Raw genomic sequence first — 17,069 nt, 5'->3', positions numbered from 1 at the left:
GAGGGGCGACAGTCCGGTCAATGTCCTCGCTGATCTGCATCGGGGTCCAGGACCCCCTGTTCATTCCTCTCCGGGTTTCCTCTCGGGGAGGCGTGCCTGGGCCTCGGTCTTCCTCTCGGCCTCCTCGGTCTCGCAGTCCAATCACCTTCTATATGGGCCTCCGCCCATTTCCATGCCTCCTGCGGGTCGCTGAAATGAACCGTGGTTCCACCATGATATATCTTCAGTTGGGCCGGGAAGAGCAGGCCATATTTCACATTTAGTTGGGCCAGCTGTCTCTTGAGTGGCTCAAACGATTGTCGTGCCCGCTGCACTTCTCGGGTGTAGTCCGGGAAAAAGGCGATTCGGGAGCCGTTATGGGTAATCGAGCCTTGTGCCCGCGACAGTTGCAGGAGGGCATCCCTATCTCGGTAGTTGAGTAAGCGGGCGATGATAGTACGTGGCGGGGCACCCGGGGGTGGTCTACCCGCCGGCATTCTGTGAGCCCTCTCCACTGAGAAGAACTTTGAAAAGGATGTGGCCTCGAAGATGTCTACAAGCCACTGCTCCAAGAACAGCTCCATACACTGTCCCTCCTCCCCTTCTGGCAGACCCAGGATACGGACATTATTGCGACGGGATCGCCCCTCTCCATCCTCCACTCTTGATTCAAGGGTCTTAAGGCGGTTTAAGGCCTGGGACAGTTGGCGGTTAATCCCGCCTATATTGTCTTCCACTTCAGAAATACGTTGTTCCGCCTCTCCCGTTCTGGAGGTTAGTTTCTGTAGATCGTGGCGTAGGAAGGAGACGTCTGCCGCCATGCTATCTATTTTGGTCTCCATGGAGGATCGGGAATTAGCAATGGCCGCCATTACATCATGGAGAGAAAGAGGGCCCTCCCCATTGGGGGAGTTCGGTCGCGTTGCTGGGGCCGCCGGGGCCGGGGTGGTGGCGACGGCAAATTGGTCCATGCTGCTCTGTGTGGAGGGTTTCTTCTGCCTTTCTTTCCCCATAGTTCCGGGGAGGCGTGGGGCGTCCGGCACGGCAGGTCGAACAGTGCTAATTACGCCCTTATGGATCTACTCCGGTGTACCGTGTCGCAGCCCCGCAACAGGCCAGGTGGAAGGCCTCGGGGTCCTCCAAACACCTTCCAACACGCAGGTTCCACGAATCCACCGTCTGTATGGAGCAGGGGGGGGGGGAGAGTTAATCCCACCTACCTCTAGCTCTGTCGGGCCAGGCCGCTGCCGTCCTCCACCACTCGGGGCTGGGTCGAAACAGCCCAAGAGCAGGAGCCGTTTGTCCGGGCGACCTCCGGTTGTAAGAAAAGTCAGTGTCCACTGCGTGTGCCGCACCACACCAGGCCGCTTCAAGCCCCAATCAGACAGGAGGTGGTCTGCCCTCAAGCTCCGGCGGCCATCTTGGTTTCGCAGTTCGGGGCCCCCGGCCTTCAGTAAATTGCAGATTATGGCCCTCCAAACGGGCAGACCACAGCCCGGATTTCCGCCGGTCGTAGCCCCCAGCTTCACGGGCACAATCGTGGCGTTGATGTCGCTCGATGTCCCCAGGAATCAGGATAAAGGTACAGGATTGTGTCGGCGCTTACGGGAGCTCACTCAGCTCACGTCCGCATCGCTCGCGCGCTAGCCACCAGGTAACACTTTTCTGACTCTCCTGCTTCAGAAGTTTCTGTTATGGCGCTCGGTTTTCCCAACAAAAAACTCGGACAGGCAACAGACATCAAGATTGTCTGCAATTTGAGAGATACAGTCCCCCCTCAGGCTCAAGTTGACTTAAAACTTGATGTCATAACCCGTCTGCAGTCGTAGAACTTGGCAGGTGGGGAGGTTCCAGAGGGTGGTGGTGACAAGGTTTGAAGAAGGAAGATGGAGACAAGTTGTGGTGCTAGCGGTGCTAGGGACTCCTGGGGTCCTGCAGAACCATTCATGGACATACTACTTCAAAATAGGAATTTAATGAAGAACACAGTTGCAAGAGAACCTTTGTGGTGCCTTGCCTGGCAACTCGTTCTTTGTAACTTTGTACTTTAATTCAGTGCTACATGAGCTGCTGGTGGTTCTTATCTTTTTCAGCTGACTTTCTCACAATCAGTTTTCATCCCCGTTTCCTCATTTTCTTCAGATGTTTGCCGCCAAACGTGTTATGTACATTAGGATTCCTCCTTTACTCTCAGCATGTTCCTGATAGTCACCTGTGGATTTGCAGCCGTATGCACTCATTTGTTCTTCAGTTCTATGAATATGTTGATGCATAAGAAATAGACAGCACAAGTTCAGTTCAGTATTCATTCTTATTGGTTTGGTTTTTGTGATTCCCACTCAGAGCAATGAAAAGGGTGGTATAGAGGATGAGGGAGAAAATTAAGTTGGCACAAGAGTATACTAAATATTTTCCAGACTTGGCGAAAAGATTGGTAAATTCTGGCTATGGGGACCTCCAATGGGGTTATTCATCTTGATTTAAGAATGTGCAGCATGTGCTTAAGCTTCTGCAGTGACACTTTTAGTGCCACCCACCCCATTTAAAAAAACTAAAAAATCCACATAATTTTAACTGTCGGAAATTCTATCTTGCTCACTAAGAAGCATTATCACTAACATACAAGGAAATTAAACATTGTCATTGGCTCTGCTACTGTCGTCGTTTTTGGTCTTTCCACATAATTTTCTTTTAAACTCTCTTCACATGTTTCTGGTTTATAAAATCGTTTTCCAGAATTCTGATTCATTTCATTTATTCAATTCGTTCATAGGTTGTCTTAGAAAAAATGCCAGTGATTATGTAAGTTAACATGAAGTATATTGATCATCCTACTTACGCGACTTGTATACTCCACTAAAATATTTGTTTCTTATTCACTAGCCAAGATTGAAGAAAATTCTGCTCACTCTAGATTAACCTACACACGTTGATACGCATGTCAATGTATTACTGTTTGTATCCCATAACATGCTATTTGACAGAAATGTATATTTGATAATGTTCTGAACGAAATGCATTTATAATACTTGCAGAGTAAGATCCCAGCTACAGAAACAACAAGGTGAGCAAGTGCAAGATCGCTTTTTTCGGCCATATTTTCTCCAGGCTCCAGGAGATCTGGTGGCTCATGAGGGACAACTTTGTAGACTGGATTGTAAGGTACTGTACGACTTGTGATAATCTTGTTTTCATATCTTTTAAAGGTTGTTATATATTTTCACATTGAAAGAAAGATCACAATGTTAAACAGAGAATAGAAAATGTTTTCTTTTTATAAAAGATATGTTCATTATTGGCTAACTATATACATGCAAAGCTACTGTAAAATATTATTTTTCTTTTCTGCACAAATGAATGAACTACTATTAGGACATATCGTGGAACATGTTAAGACTTTAAAATAGATAAGGTATGGTTTTCTGCAAGGCAAACAGTTTTCTATTGTATTGCGGGTTTTTGTAACATGCTGGTCGACATCACAAACAGTGGTTTCAGTGTGCACATTTCTTCATTTGACTTTCAATGTTATCTAATCTATTTCCAAAGATTTCCTCTTTCTTTTCCTCATGACTAGTTTGTGTTCTACATTGTAAAGTATAATAGATATGTAATAGATAGAGTTTAATAGTGTATGTATACATAACAGATTTGTATTGTTTTGGAAAATGTATGAAAGAATTTACCATTAGTAAATTGTTCCTCAGTTATGTTTTCTGTTGGGAAATAAAGCTCTAGCAATTCCAGAGTGCTTGCCATTTCTATTATAATATGTAAAGCGTACTTGTTACAATTACATACCGCATGTTGATAAATTAAATGCAAACAGTGTTTACTTACTGAACTTTTGAAAATATGGTTGTCACTGTAAATAATGTTGTGATTCAGTGAATGTCAGGTGTTGAAGTGAATTGTTTACACACAGTGTACAGTTTTCTAAATTATTTGGTAAAATTCATAATATTGTGCTATCATTGTAAAAACAGTCTTCAATTTTCCAAAGATATACGGCTATATGGACGTAAAACATGGTTGTATAGATTGTTTCCATTGTTGCTCTATGTCAAATTTTTCTACTAAAATAAAAGAAACAATATTGTGCCCCCCTGTGATTTGGGGTAATATTGATGCCACCTGTCCCCATGTACGTCCACTGACTAGCAACACTGTCTGCATACGTTGTAGCTTGTATGGGGCAGGGGAGAATGATTTTTAGGTGTAAACTTTGTGAAGAGAAATTATGAAGTTTCTGGGAAATTAGGTTGCAGTGGTAAAAATCTATGATATTCTGTGAAAATTCTTTCATTAAAGGGACATTATGGTTAAGTTGCACTACGAACAACCTATGAAATTCAGTGAAAAAACATTTGTTGAAAAGACGTTATGGTTGCATGGTAAAATCAAAAAAACCCAAAGAAATGTTCAATACAAAAACAGTGTACTCACATACAAATATGCAAAATACATTGTGAAAATTCGGAAAAAGAAAAAAAAAACAGTCCATATAATAAAATATAGCTTGCATGATCCATCTTACAATAAACAGAATTAAAAGTGCACAGTCCATGCCAATAACAAACAATTTGCAAAAACATAATAGAATGAGCAGTGGTATAAAGTCCTGCATCTGGGTGGAAGGAAGCCCATTAGCTTCTTAGATAAAGCAACTTGTTGTGAGACATCCACAATGCCCTTCCGTCCATTCCATGCCTTCATCAAATAGTCTGACAGATCCCAGGCAACAATGGGTGTTTCGGCATGTAGCAGAAACACAAGTGCCAGATGACGCTGAATAAAATTTGCTTCTCTCAAAAGTGGACTAATAGTCTGTTATGTTTTGTCCATGTTATGATATTAGGAAACAAAGTGTAAAAGATCTTCTGTCATGCCCCCACAACCCAGGCAGGCCAAAGTCTGCACCTGCCCCTGTCATTTCTTCATAATATCCCTCAAAATCAATACATTTAAGCGCACCCTAGTGAGTGCCCATCAATCTGCCCTTTTTGTTGCTGTGTGTCAGATATGGCTGAATGGTATCCCATTTCGTGATGGACATGTCTTGCCTATTTGACTCAAGAGCTAGTCCAATAGATTTGCGTTTAATTATGGTAAGCGAAGAAAAGGCCTTCTTATACGCATTCCTCTATACTGTTGTTAAACTTTGGCCCAGGCATTGTAACAATGGTGAATTCATCTCAGAGACACAAAGAAAAATGTTTTTCAGCCATGGTATTTTTTGGCCATGGGAGCCCTGCAACATAGATCTAATAATGTTATGTGTCAAGGTAGGTCTCAATTTGACCAAATCCCCAGTTAGTGCAGAAAGGGTGCTTTGTACCAATCATCGCCAATGTGAGTTATGCCAAGTTCTACATGCACAGCATAATTAGTGGCAGAGCTTGGAAGTCCCAATAGTTTTTTTCAAAAAATGGTTCTCTCTGGCTTCAATGGGCGATGTATTTTCCATCCCCCACAGTGCTGCCCCGTAGTTGGTCACATCCTTTGTTTGAGTACAGTACACCTCATTGATGAGACCCAGCAATTGACCCTGGAACATTTTTGTAAATCTTGCCTTGCCCCCCCAGCTCCGGTTTCATTTTAATGCTTTGTCTGTGCACATGGGCCATTCCCCTCACGTTGTCTGTGAAGCAAATACCTAATTAATCGAACTTGGTGAGCCTATGAATAACAGACCCATTGTTCAACATAGTAGGCATTTTGATTGTTTTCCCTCTCCGAGCGCTACATGCCAAGTGTTAGGGAGAATTCTCAGAAATGTGCTAATTCTCTTCTACCTTAGAGACCGCCAGCCCTTTTGATGGATTTTAGGACTTTTTTGTTTATCCTGGAGTGAGACCTTTTTCCCACTCTTTCATGTATTTTTCTGTGATTTGAACTCTGTGTTTCTTTCGGTTTTGGATCCTGACAAACTCCATAGGCATCATAATCTTTTTACATTGTGAGACACGGCACCTTCAGTGCAGTGTCACATAGAAATCCTTTGAATTTCTGGTAAGGTCTGTTTCCAAGAGCAGGGAAGTGAAATTCACTTTACTTACATGTGTAACTTTCTAGACCAATCACGCACTATCTTACAATAGGGTGCTGGAGTGGTTACTTAGTATCCCCCTTTGTCTAGTTTCTCATGTAACATTTCTATGTTACACTTTCTACAATTAATGGCTGGTGGCAGTGGTTTATTTTTTTTTTTACAATTCAGTGTTTCTACCGTGGGCTGCAATTGCAGCTGCAGTAAAACGTCCATGGGTGCCCATTTTGTCAAAATGGCGCCGGTCTTCGTTTTTCGCCATTTCTTGTTGGAAGGGTCCTTCTTGAGATTTACTCTGCGCGCCAAACCAGGTTTGGTCACTTTGTTCATTTTGTCTTTGGCGGAATTCACTGATAAAGCCTGCCTCTGGCTCCAGCGTGTCTGGCACGGCAGGAAGCGAGGGAGGTGCCCGAAACTCTCTGTGCTTAGTCTCCTTGGTTACAGGAATGCACCAAAAGGTGATTGGCCAGCTGGCTGTCCTTGGAGGACAGCCACCCTCCTAATTGATTGACAGCTAGACTGCGAATGAATGGGAGAAACCTGCATAAAAGGTGAGGTAATTTGCTTGGAAAGCAGAGGCCACCACTGGATGAAGGAATCGGAAGAAGAACTTGGAAGAGACGCTTGCTGCAACTCCTGGACCGTTGGTTTGCCCGATGAAGCCCTGCTGCAGTGCTGAAGCTTCGAATTTGCCTCGACTTGAGAAGCACTGCATAGGACGACTTCTCCCCTTGGGTTGGTGGGACCAATCGACCCCAAGACGAATTTGTCTTGAAATCCTCTCTGAGCTGGCTGTACTTCCAGTGCTGCTGCTGGAACCGATTGCCGGGGAGAGTGTTAGGGAAAGAATTCTCTGTTTAGGCTGAATTTCCTAACCTAGTGAGTCCCCCAGCAGCTTTGCTGGATTTTTGGGGTTTATTTCTTTCTCCTGCCAAGAGTGAGACTCTTTTACCCTCACTCTTGGACATGATTTGAGTGTGTTTCTTTGAATCTAGATGTGTTTAATGGGCTATGGGGTCTTTTACTCCATAGGGCTTCATGTGTTTTTGTGATGTGTGTTACCCAGCACCCTCAGTGCAGTAACACAGGGGTGTCATAGTGACCCCCCAGTATAGACTCCATACCCTGGGACTGACTACTGTCTCACAGGGCATGTAAAGTCACCATTGACTTTACTAGTCTTAAATTCTGAACAGAACCAGTACAAACCATCATATTGTGGACGTACTGGCTGGGGCAATTCAATTGCCCCGGGGTCTGTTAGTCGAGGGGGCACGTCTCCGTCCCCCCTGATCGAGTTTTGGCTGGTGGCAGTGGATACTACTTTTTATATTCAACCGCAAATATTTTCCTATGGGATTTCCCATTGTTTTAGGCTACTATCTTTATTTAATTATTTACGGTAGCCTCGAACATACCGCCGGTTTATTTAATTAATATTAATCCTCCGGTTGGTATTTTTTGCCAAAACTTGATTCTAAAATGGCGTTTGTGTTCTCTTCTGTGACTCCAACCCAAGTCGAGCCCTTTGTTCCACTTTTTGGCGGGCTTCTCCACAGAAGCCCTCCAAAGTGGTGCCACTCTGTCTGGGCTACTTAGGAGGGGTGGAGGGGGATTTAGGCACCCTGGACTGAGTTGCCTAGGCAACTCAAGTCGCACTCCGTCCTGATTGGCCCAAGTGGTGAGCCGGCCGGCTCAACACTTAGCATGTTTGAGTGAATGGGGGTTTTCTGCATAAAAGCAGGGCTTTGGGGACTGGAACTTCAGAAGTCGCCACAGGACCTAAGAATCCGACGAGGGAGAAGCTGAGCCGACCTGCCACGACGCCACCACCGGTGGAGCCCTGCTGGACCATCTCACCACTTTTCCCCAACGACAGAGGTGATCTCCCGCCGGAGAGTCTTCTTCCTTTGACTGGTGGGGATAACCAGTTTCACCGTCTTTTCGCCTTCCCGACGTACCTCGTGGCCGCCTTGCCTGTGCCAAGCACCCCGGCAACCGGGATACCACGTTTTACCACAACCGCGAACAAAGGTACCACCTTTAACCGGAAAACTCTGCGGCTGGTTTCTTCCCTGGTAGTGCAACGACCTTCATCTTTCCTCCAAGTCGAGATCTTCTCTTCCCCTGGACGACGACATGACTTGCACCCACTGCCAGGAACAACTGCCACCGCTGGAGAATCCTTCCCACTTAAGGTACCGTGTCCCGCCTGGCTTCCCTTGCTACCGACTGTACGGGGTAGATTTAGCCCCCGGCTTTCGAACCTGGGTTAGCCTGGGACACCCTGGCTAAACTTTCCTAAGCCTCTCTAAACTCTTTTTGAACTCTCTGCAAGACTTTCTAAGTGTAACTGTGTGATCTTGGGCGCATTTGTGCTCTGCTCTCTCTAAGAGTGGGCCCAGCCTTTGGACTTTGGCTCACCAGTGACTTTTGCTCTTCTGCCTTGCTAACAGTGTCCCTAAATCTTAGAGTGGTGTACCTTTCCATATTCTGTCTTTTTCCCTCCCTTTCTCACAAACTTATTAGAGTGCCATCTAGTTAAGCGCTCACCTCTGTATGAAAATAAGTGGTGTTTTACTGTGACTTATCTGATAAGGAAAAAGGTGTGTATATATTAAAATAGTAACTGTGTTTAGAATATTTTACAACAAGAGTGCTGGAGTGTTTCAAACAGTGTGTTTTTAAATAAATAATTATATACTTTGATACCAAAGCTCTGGTCAGTGTTTGCTTGTATTATTGTGTCTGAGTGCTTATTGTGTATACTTTGCATACTGCCTAACTCTTCTTGAGAGAAGTCTGACTGCTCAGCCACAGCTACCAGGTAAATCTGGGTGGTACAGACTGCTACCAAGTGGGTTTACTGCTAACAGCTGCAGTCCTAAATCTTTTGCAGTGTTCCCTAAGGGAACTGCACAGGTTTCTGCCTAACAGAGAGGAACACCAGAATCGTGTGCACCGTCTTTAAGTCGGACCCGAACTCCAGGAAGATCGTCCGGACTCCCATGAAGCAGGACTGACAAAGCCTGAGCCACCTCAACAGAGTGCTAGACCCCAGATGCGAGGAAAGTCCATAAAGTAACCGTGAACCACTGTGGTGCTATTTGCGAGAAGCTGAAACCGCCAAGTACCGCTGATCTGAAGTTTGCCCATTGCTGCTGCCGACCTTCAAACTGTAGTGCAGGAGTCCCCAGACGTCCTCCCTCTTGTCCTCACGACTGAGGCCCATTTCGGCAGCATTACGTGTTTGTCCACTAACACGTCGCTTGATCACATATTCAACCCACCAAACCACTGTATATTAGTAGGAGGAGTTACATGTAGCTTCAATAAAAAACATAAAAAGGGGACAAATGCCCTTAGAATTGGCGTTCGACCATGTTGCATTTCATACGAGATAATGTCTTTGTCATGCAAGGATGTGTATACCAACATTTGGATCATTGGTCCTTACAAATGAGTTGCGTCGAATAATGAGACATGTATTGACATTGTACAATCCCTCTCAAGCATAGTGCAGTATAACGTGGGAGGTAAGCATCATGACTCCTTTAAACACACGCAATGCGTTCCACCAGGAAAGTATAGACTGCAAAGACGGAAATAATCGAATAGGAATATTTTACTGTGTGCCGAGAAGTGTTGGTCAATATAATGCATACATTTGCATATAGTTCCAGAGGTAGATCAATAAGACCCCTGTCTCGGAATAGTCTCCACCCGGCTGAGTGCTGAGATTACAAATGTTCTCAAGGTACATTTTCCAATGCAAATAAACCATGAAACAGTTATAAATAGATGCAATGCAGCGCTATAAAAAACAAAACTGCATATTAACAACCCAAAGTGCATTATACTATGCAGCAGAAAATGCAAGAGTGATATGCAAATGCTCAGCTGTTCATTGGTGCACTACCTAGTGCATCCCTGTATAGGGGCCGGACTGTATACATTGCAGCAGCTGATTCCCCTGTGGAAACCATATAGTCCAGATGTGTATGCTCTCTCCAGAGTCACATACTGATAAAGTGCACTGTGCATTTATGTCTGCAATAAAATGTAACCTAAGACAATGCAGAATAATATGTATGTTCTCAAGCTAACAATTAGCAACGTATTGCGCACAGTCTAGTGTCCAACCCTCGGCACTATGTGAGTGCCTACAGAGAACAATGTGTCCCCATATCCATGAAATGCACGATTCCTCGATGGTATATTGAGGAATAATGCAATGCCCAATAAGGGTCAATGTAAAGAAGGGCCAATAGAGTATTTATGAAGGGGGGTGTGGCTTGGCGCCGATGGCGAGCGGTAGCTGATCTGCCGAGCTCCGGCCGAGATGCCGTTTCCTGATCCTTTTCTCCGGCTCATGTGAAGCACCAGCCCTCGGAGTAGAACGTGCTGTTGGGGGAAGCGGACCTGCACCCGAACCGCCGGCGGGCCCATTGAATCGGACCTCCTAGACACCACCGGAGCACTAAGACTGCTCTCCCCCCCTCCGCTCCGATTGAATCCAAGATGGCGCCTCGTACTACATAGTGGAGCCTCTAAGGGGAACCCCTCCCCCAACGGGGGTCGCCCAGTTGGCACGAACGCTAGGCCTGAACGCTCCCCGTCGCACAGTGCGGGGGCTCCCGGGCCGGATCACACACGTTGGGGTGAACCAAGCTCCTCTGCGGCTGGATGAGCGTGGACAAGGACACAACGATATACCCAATCCTGGGTTTCCCTGGGCTGCAACCAACTGCACTGTGGCTCACCTCACCGGGACGACGCCAGACCCGATACCGGCACGGATTGCTCAGCACCCCGGTGCGCAGGAGGAGAAGATAGACGCCCCGGGGGGCACCCCATCGGCACGGACCCACAAGACAAGGTGCTTGAGAACTCGCAACACCTGTGTAAGGGTACCCCTGCGCACCCGATTCTACTTGCATCTACCCTGAGGGGCCTGCACGCTTAAGACTGAGGGCGAGCAAAACATTGACCTGGGCCCCCCACCCCAGTATCGGAAGGGCGATTCGATCACATCCCCGCATGCTATCTAGCTCCTGAGGCCCAGGGCATCCACAACTACCACCTCATGATGGCCACCAAGAACAAAACCAGAGCTGCCACCATGGACTCCTTTGTCTCCACCAAGGTAAAGACCCCTACTCAAGCTAAGGCCAGCCCCCCAGAAACCGCCCAGACAAGCGAATGGGTAGCCGCCGAGAATCACTCTCAAATACTGGAAGCCATAGCCTCGTTAAAAACACACATAGACTCCAAGATCGACGAATTTAAAATAGACATTCAACTCATTCGCCAAGACGCACGCAACTTGGCGGAGAGGGTAACGACCATCGAACAATCAACAGAGGAAACAACTGGGGCCACTTCAGCTCTACAGTCTGAGGTCGACCACCTGAAGAGGAAAGTAGCCTTCCTAGAAGAGAGGGCGGAAGAGGCCGAAGGCCGGGCGAGACGGGGCAACATCAGGATCCTGGGAGTCCCTGAGGGAAGTGAAGGGGCAAACACCACATCCTTCGTCGAAACCCTTCTGCTGCAAGAAATTGGGGCCGGCAAGCTGACACAGGGATTTTCGGTCGAAAGGGCCCACAGGTCCCTCCAGAAGCGCCCCAACCCGGGCTCGCACCCTAGACCAATAATAGCCAAGATACTGAACTTTCAGGACAGAGAAACTATCTTAAGACACTCCAGGGAGGGTGGCCCCATCGAAAGGGGGGGCTCCAAAATCGCCATCTACCCGGACTATACGCAGAAGGTGCAAAGAGAGAGAAATTCATTTGTCCCGATAAAAGCTAGGCTCCGCCAATTGAACCTAAAATACAGGCTACTTTACCCGTCGCGCCTCAGGATCATTTATAAGAAGAGAGTGGTATTCCTCGACAATCCAGACGCAGCCAACATGTGGCTAGAGGACAATAATCTCGCCGACGGCAAGGACAATCCACGGACAGAGGCCTAACTCTCTTGGATTTCACAAGTAACCCACATGTAACCGTCAAGAACCAGTAAATAAGACGCCGGAAACCAGAAGGTAATTCAATCTCAGTTTGCCACAAGGAAACGGCCTTGTTCGGCTCCGCCGCCAGGCCCTAGTCCTACCCCCAGCGTACAATTCAGTTAGGCCAGGCACCTGCCTGACCCAGCTCGCGCCTGACTCCCGGATGGGCTTTGACGGCTCGAGAGCGCCTGAGCACTGCGACAATATTGTAGTCGCTGGGCGCACCAGTTTGAGTTTTATTAGTTTCATTAGTTACACAGTCTTCAAATTTCTCTCGCTAATAAAGACCGGGATGGGCCCGGGGCGTGGCCCTGGAGCTCGGGAGCCGCCGGTGCCTCTCCTGCATTCCGCCCATCACGGATTAAAGCAGAGCCAAACCCCAGGGACGGAGTCCCGCGCCAGACCTGAAACTCGGACCCGATGGCGGCACAACTTACTGTGAGGACGTGGAACGTGAGGGGTATGGGCTCATACCTCAGACGGAATTGCATACAATCCTATCTCAAAAGGAAGAAAGTCTCGATTGCACTGCTACAGGAAACTCACCTCATGACGGAGGCCATGTCTAAGATTGCAGACCGATGGGCCGGGACTGTGAGAGGGTCCCCCTATTCCAAATACGCGAGAGGGGTGCTGACATGGATAAGCCTGGATGTGCCCTTCCAACTGGAGGGGTGTGAACTAGACAAAGAAGGGAGATATGTAGTGATTTGGGGCACAATGGAACAGACCCCGATTTGCTTGGCCAACTCATATTTCCCTCATCACGGAATACCGGCATACCTCACCACAATGATCGCAAAGCTGACTCAACACCGGGACCGCACCTTTATATGGGGTGGCGACTTCAATTGCGTCGCCGACGCAAGCATGGACAGATCATTGCCTCCTCCCCACTCGAGCAACCTCACAACCTGTGCCCTGAAGGAAACACTGGAGCAGCTCAACTTGGTGGACATCTGGAGGGAGCACCACCCATCCGAGAGGACCTACTCCCACTACTCAGCCCCGCACGGAGTCCATACAAGAATTGACTATCTGTTCATAGACAAGGAGCTTGCCCCAAGAGCCGCTGCTACAGAATACCTGGGGAGAACGATCTCCGACCATTCCCCACTAACCATGTTATGGCAACAGAAGGGACCCAGACCCCCAATCCCTATGTGGAGGATGCTGACTGCGGCACTCGAAGACCCGGAGTTCAGGGAAGACCTCGCCGGAAAACTGGAAGAATATCTGGAAATCAACAAGGGTTCGGTATCCTCCTGGAGCACATTATGGGATGCCATGAAGGTGGTGACCAAAAGAGAAATTATATCAAAAGCCGGTGGAATTCGCAGGCAATTAAAGACAACACTCGAAGCACAAGAATCGGAGATCTCCCGACTAGAGTCCGCCCTCGACAACTCCACAGAGACCGAGAGCAAATTGAAGGAAGCTCGCGTGGAATGTCAGCAAGCATGGGAAAGACTGGAGAAATTCAATTTCACCACATGCACTGCCAGATCCCACAAGGAATCGGACAAACCGGGGAGATTACTGGCCTGGCTCTGCAAACGAGAACACCCCAAGCACCTCCCGACGGAGATACGGGATGCCGATGGGATATCCCACATGACACAACGGGGGATCAATGACGCATTTGCCAAATTCTATTCCAAATTGTACGCCCACGAGGCACAAATTCCCATGGAAGACATCATAGAAACACTCGAGGAGATAGACCTCCTCCGAATATCAGCCGAGCAGAGAGAAGAACTGGAGATGGAGATTACTCCTGAAGACGTGCAAGGGGCAATCAGGTCCCTCTCCAACAGCAAGGCCCCCGGCAGAGACGGCCTCCCAAATGAGTTCTACAAAACGTAGGAGCCCATCCTTACCCCAGTTCTCCATGAAGTCTACCAAGAGCCATACACAAACGGGGTCCTACCCAACACCATGAAAGAGACCATAATCATTCCCATGCTCAAGCCACACAAATCACCCACCGATTGCGAATCCTATCGCCCCCTGGCCATGCTAAATTATGATGCTAAGATTCTCACATCCATACTAGCCAGCAAGCTGGCCAGAGTGGTGGGATCCATAATACATGAAGATCAGAACGGATTTGTGCCTGGGCGCAACACCACAGCTAACCTAAGGAGGCTACAACACATAATGGCCGAAACATACGAGAGAGATGAGGACCTGGTGGTATTGTCGCTTGACGCTATCAAGGCTTTCGACTCCATATATTTGGAGTGGATTAGGGAGGTCTTGAGGAGATTCGGCTTCGGAGGGGGCTTCATCAGGTGGATCAAGGTCCTCTATAACTCCCCAATGGCAAGAGTGAAAACGGGAAGAATGGTATCAGCTGCCTGGGAGATACAAAGGGGAACGAGACAGGGGTGCCCGCTATCGCCCATGCTGTACATTCTGGGCCTGGAGCCGATCGCACTATATTTCAGGCAACAGCTCTTCGACGCTGGCATCAAGGTGGGCAATGTACACCACATAATATCCCTATACGTGGACGACGTTCTTCTATACCTGAGAAACCCTGAGGTCAACGCACCAACTGCGCTAGAGGTACTCGACAATTACGCAAAATACTCCGGGAACAGATTCAGCAGAAGTAAGTCCTCTGCGTTCCTCCTGGCGGGCCTACGTGGCAAACCAGAAAACGATCTCCCGGGTGTCGGAATAAGTTGGCAACTGGTTAAGTTCCGATACCTTGGGATCAACGTGAGCCACACCCCGCTACTCACGTACGAACACAACACAGAAGTCGCAACCACAAGTCTTCGACGCTCTATAAAATTCTGGTCCAAGCTCCCGCTGGCAATGGTAGGCAGAGCAGCGATAGTCAAGATGATCATACTCCCCAGATTCTTATACTTTTTCGTGAACATTTGTCACTATGTCCATCCGCCCTTCTTCAAGAGACTGGAGGCAATCATCAAGGACTTCCTGTGGGGACCCCACAGACACAAACTGTCGCTAGCCATCCTATCCCTGCCACATAAAGAGGGGGGGATAAAGCTACCAGATCTCCAGTTATACTACCTGGCTGCCCAGTTAAGCCACATAACGAAATGGCTCTCGGACGAACCTTCGGCTGAATCGGAACTACTGAGGCAATCCTCGATCAACGTAACCCCCAAGGAAAGCCTATGGCACCCCATGCGCCTATCCCCGGCCACCCCACAGGTAATTGAGCTGGGAAGGAAGATATGGGCCAGGTCCTGTTACATCAAGCGAGTGAAACACCCGTACTCTCCGGATAATCCTATCTTGGCAGACACTTGCAGAACGGAGGCAGACCTATCCACAGCAAGGAGGTGGGAAGAAGCCGGTGTATACACGTGGGGAGACATGTTTGAGGAAGGGGAATTCAGGGACTTTGAGTCACTAAAGGCCATCGAAGGAATACCCCCAGGCCAGTTTCTCTGGTACCACCGCCTCAAGCAGACCGCCAAGAAACAATGGAACAGCTGGCCAGAGGAGCCCACCCCAGACCCTCTACTACAAGAGATGCACGACCTTACGGATGGTTGGAGACCAGTCTCCAGGCTCTATAACAGACTATATGACAAACCCAACCCTAAAGGCGAAGCTCTGAGGTCAAGATGGGAGGAAGACATTGAGACCCCAATCACGGACAAAGAATGGGAAAGAGTGTTAATATTCCCCAAAAAAGTGTCAAAGAACGCTAGATTCGGCCAGATTCAGTTGAACGTCCTGTACAGGACATACATGACCCCACATAGGGTCGCCTCCTTCAATAAGACATCCTCCCCAGCATGCCCATGGTGTGGGAACGATAAAGCGGACATGATCTACATGTTCTGGACTTGCACTAGAGCGATGACACTATGGTCCAAAGCTAAACAGACTTGCATGAACGCCGGAATGCGGAGGTACGAATGGACTCCTGGCGAATGCCTACTGGGAATTTACCCCAGACCCAGCAAATTCAAGCATACCATTAGGTTAATGGACATCTCATGCATTATGGCCAAGAGAACCATTGCGATGGCTTGGAAGACACCATCGGGCCCCAGGCACGAACGCTGGCTGAAAGAGATGGAGAGATGGACGGCAGCTGAAAGTAGAGCCTGGCAAGAAGGAATAACATCAAGCGGTGAAACAGAGAGCGGCACCTTGGACTCTTGGAGGGCCCTCCTGAGAGACATTCGCTTCAGCGCTGATCACAAGCCCCCCTGATAACCATGCCATCACACTAACACTAACTCTCTGCACCTGGCCTGAACCGAAGGACCCTGTATGAGACCCCCCTGCTTCCTGAAGCGCCGGGGCGTGGCCCTCGACCCATCCACCCACCGAAACGTTCGCTATTATATGAAGACTGTTGTTGTTTTTTTTTGCTTGTTGTTTTTTTTTGTTCTTTCCCCCTTCTTCTGTCCTCCCCCCCTCACTACTTCCTCCCTTGTTTACCTCACTGTTCAATTCACATGTTTGTACTGCATGTGTTTTATCACCAAATACCAATAAAATACGTTTGAAAAAAAATAGAGTATTTATGAATATGAACTGTGCAGTGCATGTAACTCAAGTATAGGCCACACGCTATAGGAAAGTTCTAGTGCAGAGCCTATTTTGCAAATATGGGCCACACGTTAAGGCAGAGTGCATGTGCAATATGACATATGTATGGAATGCTATGTGCCCCAAAACAATGTATGTCAGCAGGGCTAATAACTGTGCAAAACATTGCATGTGGATGGTAAAGTGCTGCTGCAAATTCCAACTAGACCTAAAACATGATGCTAAGGTGCAAATGTAGAAGACATTTTATATCAAATTACAAAACATGATATGAAACATAGAGTGCTGCTGCAGAGTCATGACAGGCCGTGGAGCACACCTACTCCTAATTAGAAAAGGACAAGATCATCACACAATAATAAAGTGCTGAAGTGCAGTACAACACAGCGCATAATAATTATGTAAAAAGTGCTAATGCATGGTAAACATCATAACAAAGTGCTAATTGATGGATATGTGTGTCTACATGCAGGTATA

The 17,069-nt window shown here is 47.7% G+C and overlaps 1 protein-coding gene across 1 annotated transcript in view; it reads left to right on the top strand.

The window, feature by feature from the left end:
• Positions 1 to 17,069, top strand: part of MYPN (myopalladin) — a 1,604,598-nt gene that overhangs the window by 1,326,842 nt on the left and 260,687 nt on the right. The window contains exon 16 of the mRNA XM_069610599.1: positions 3,015 to 3,141. Within this exon, the coding sequence (XP_069466700.1) occupies positions 3,015 to 3,141 (127 nt within the window). The remainder of the gene's footprint in view (positions 1 to 3,014; positions 3,142 to 17,069) is intronic.

This window comes from Ambystoma mexicanum, chromosome 8, assembly GCF_040938575.1.
Source record: "Ambystoma mexicanum isolate Mex_15411 chromosome 8, UKY_AmexF1_1, whole genome shotgun sequence".
Classification (NCBI taxonomy): Eukaryota; Metazoa; Chordata; class Amphibia; order Caudata; family Ambystomatidae; genus Ambystoma; species Ambystoma mexicanum.
The sequence above is the reverse complement of the archived record's forward strand: the minus strand, read 5'-3'. Positions and strand labels throughout refer to the sequence as shown.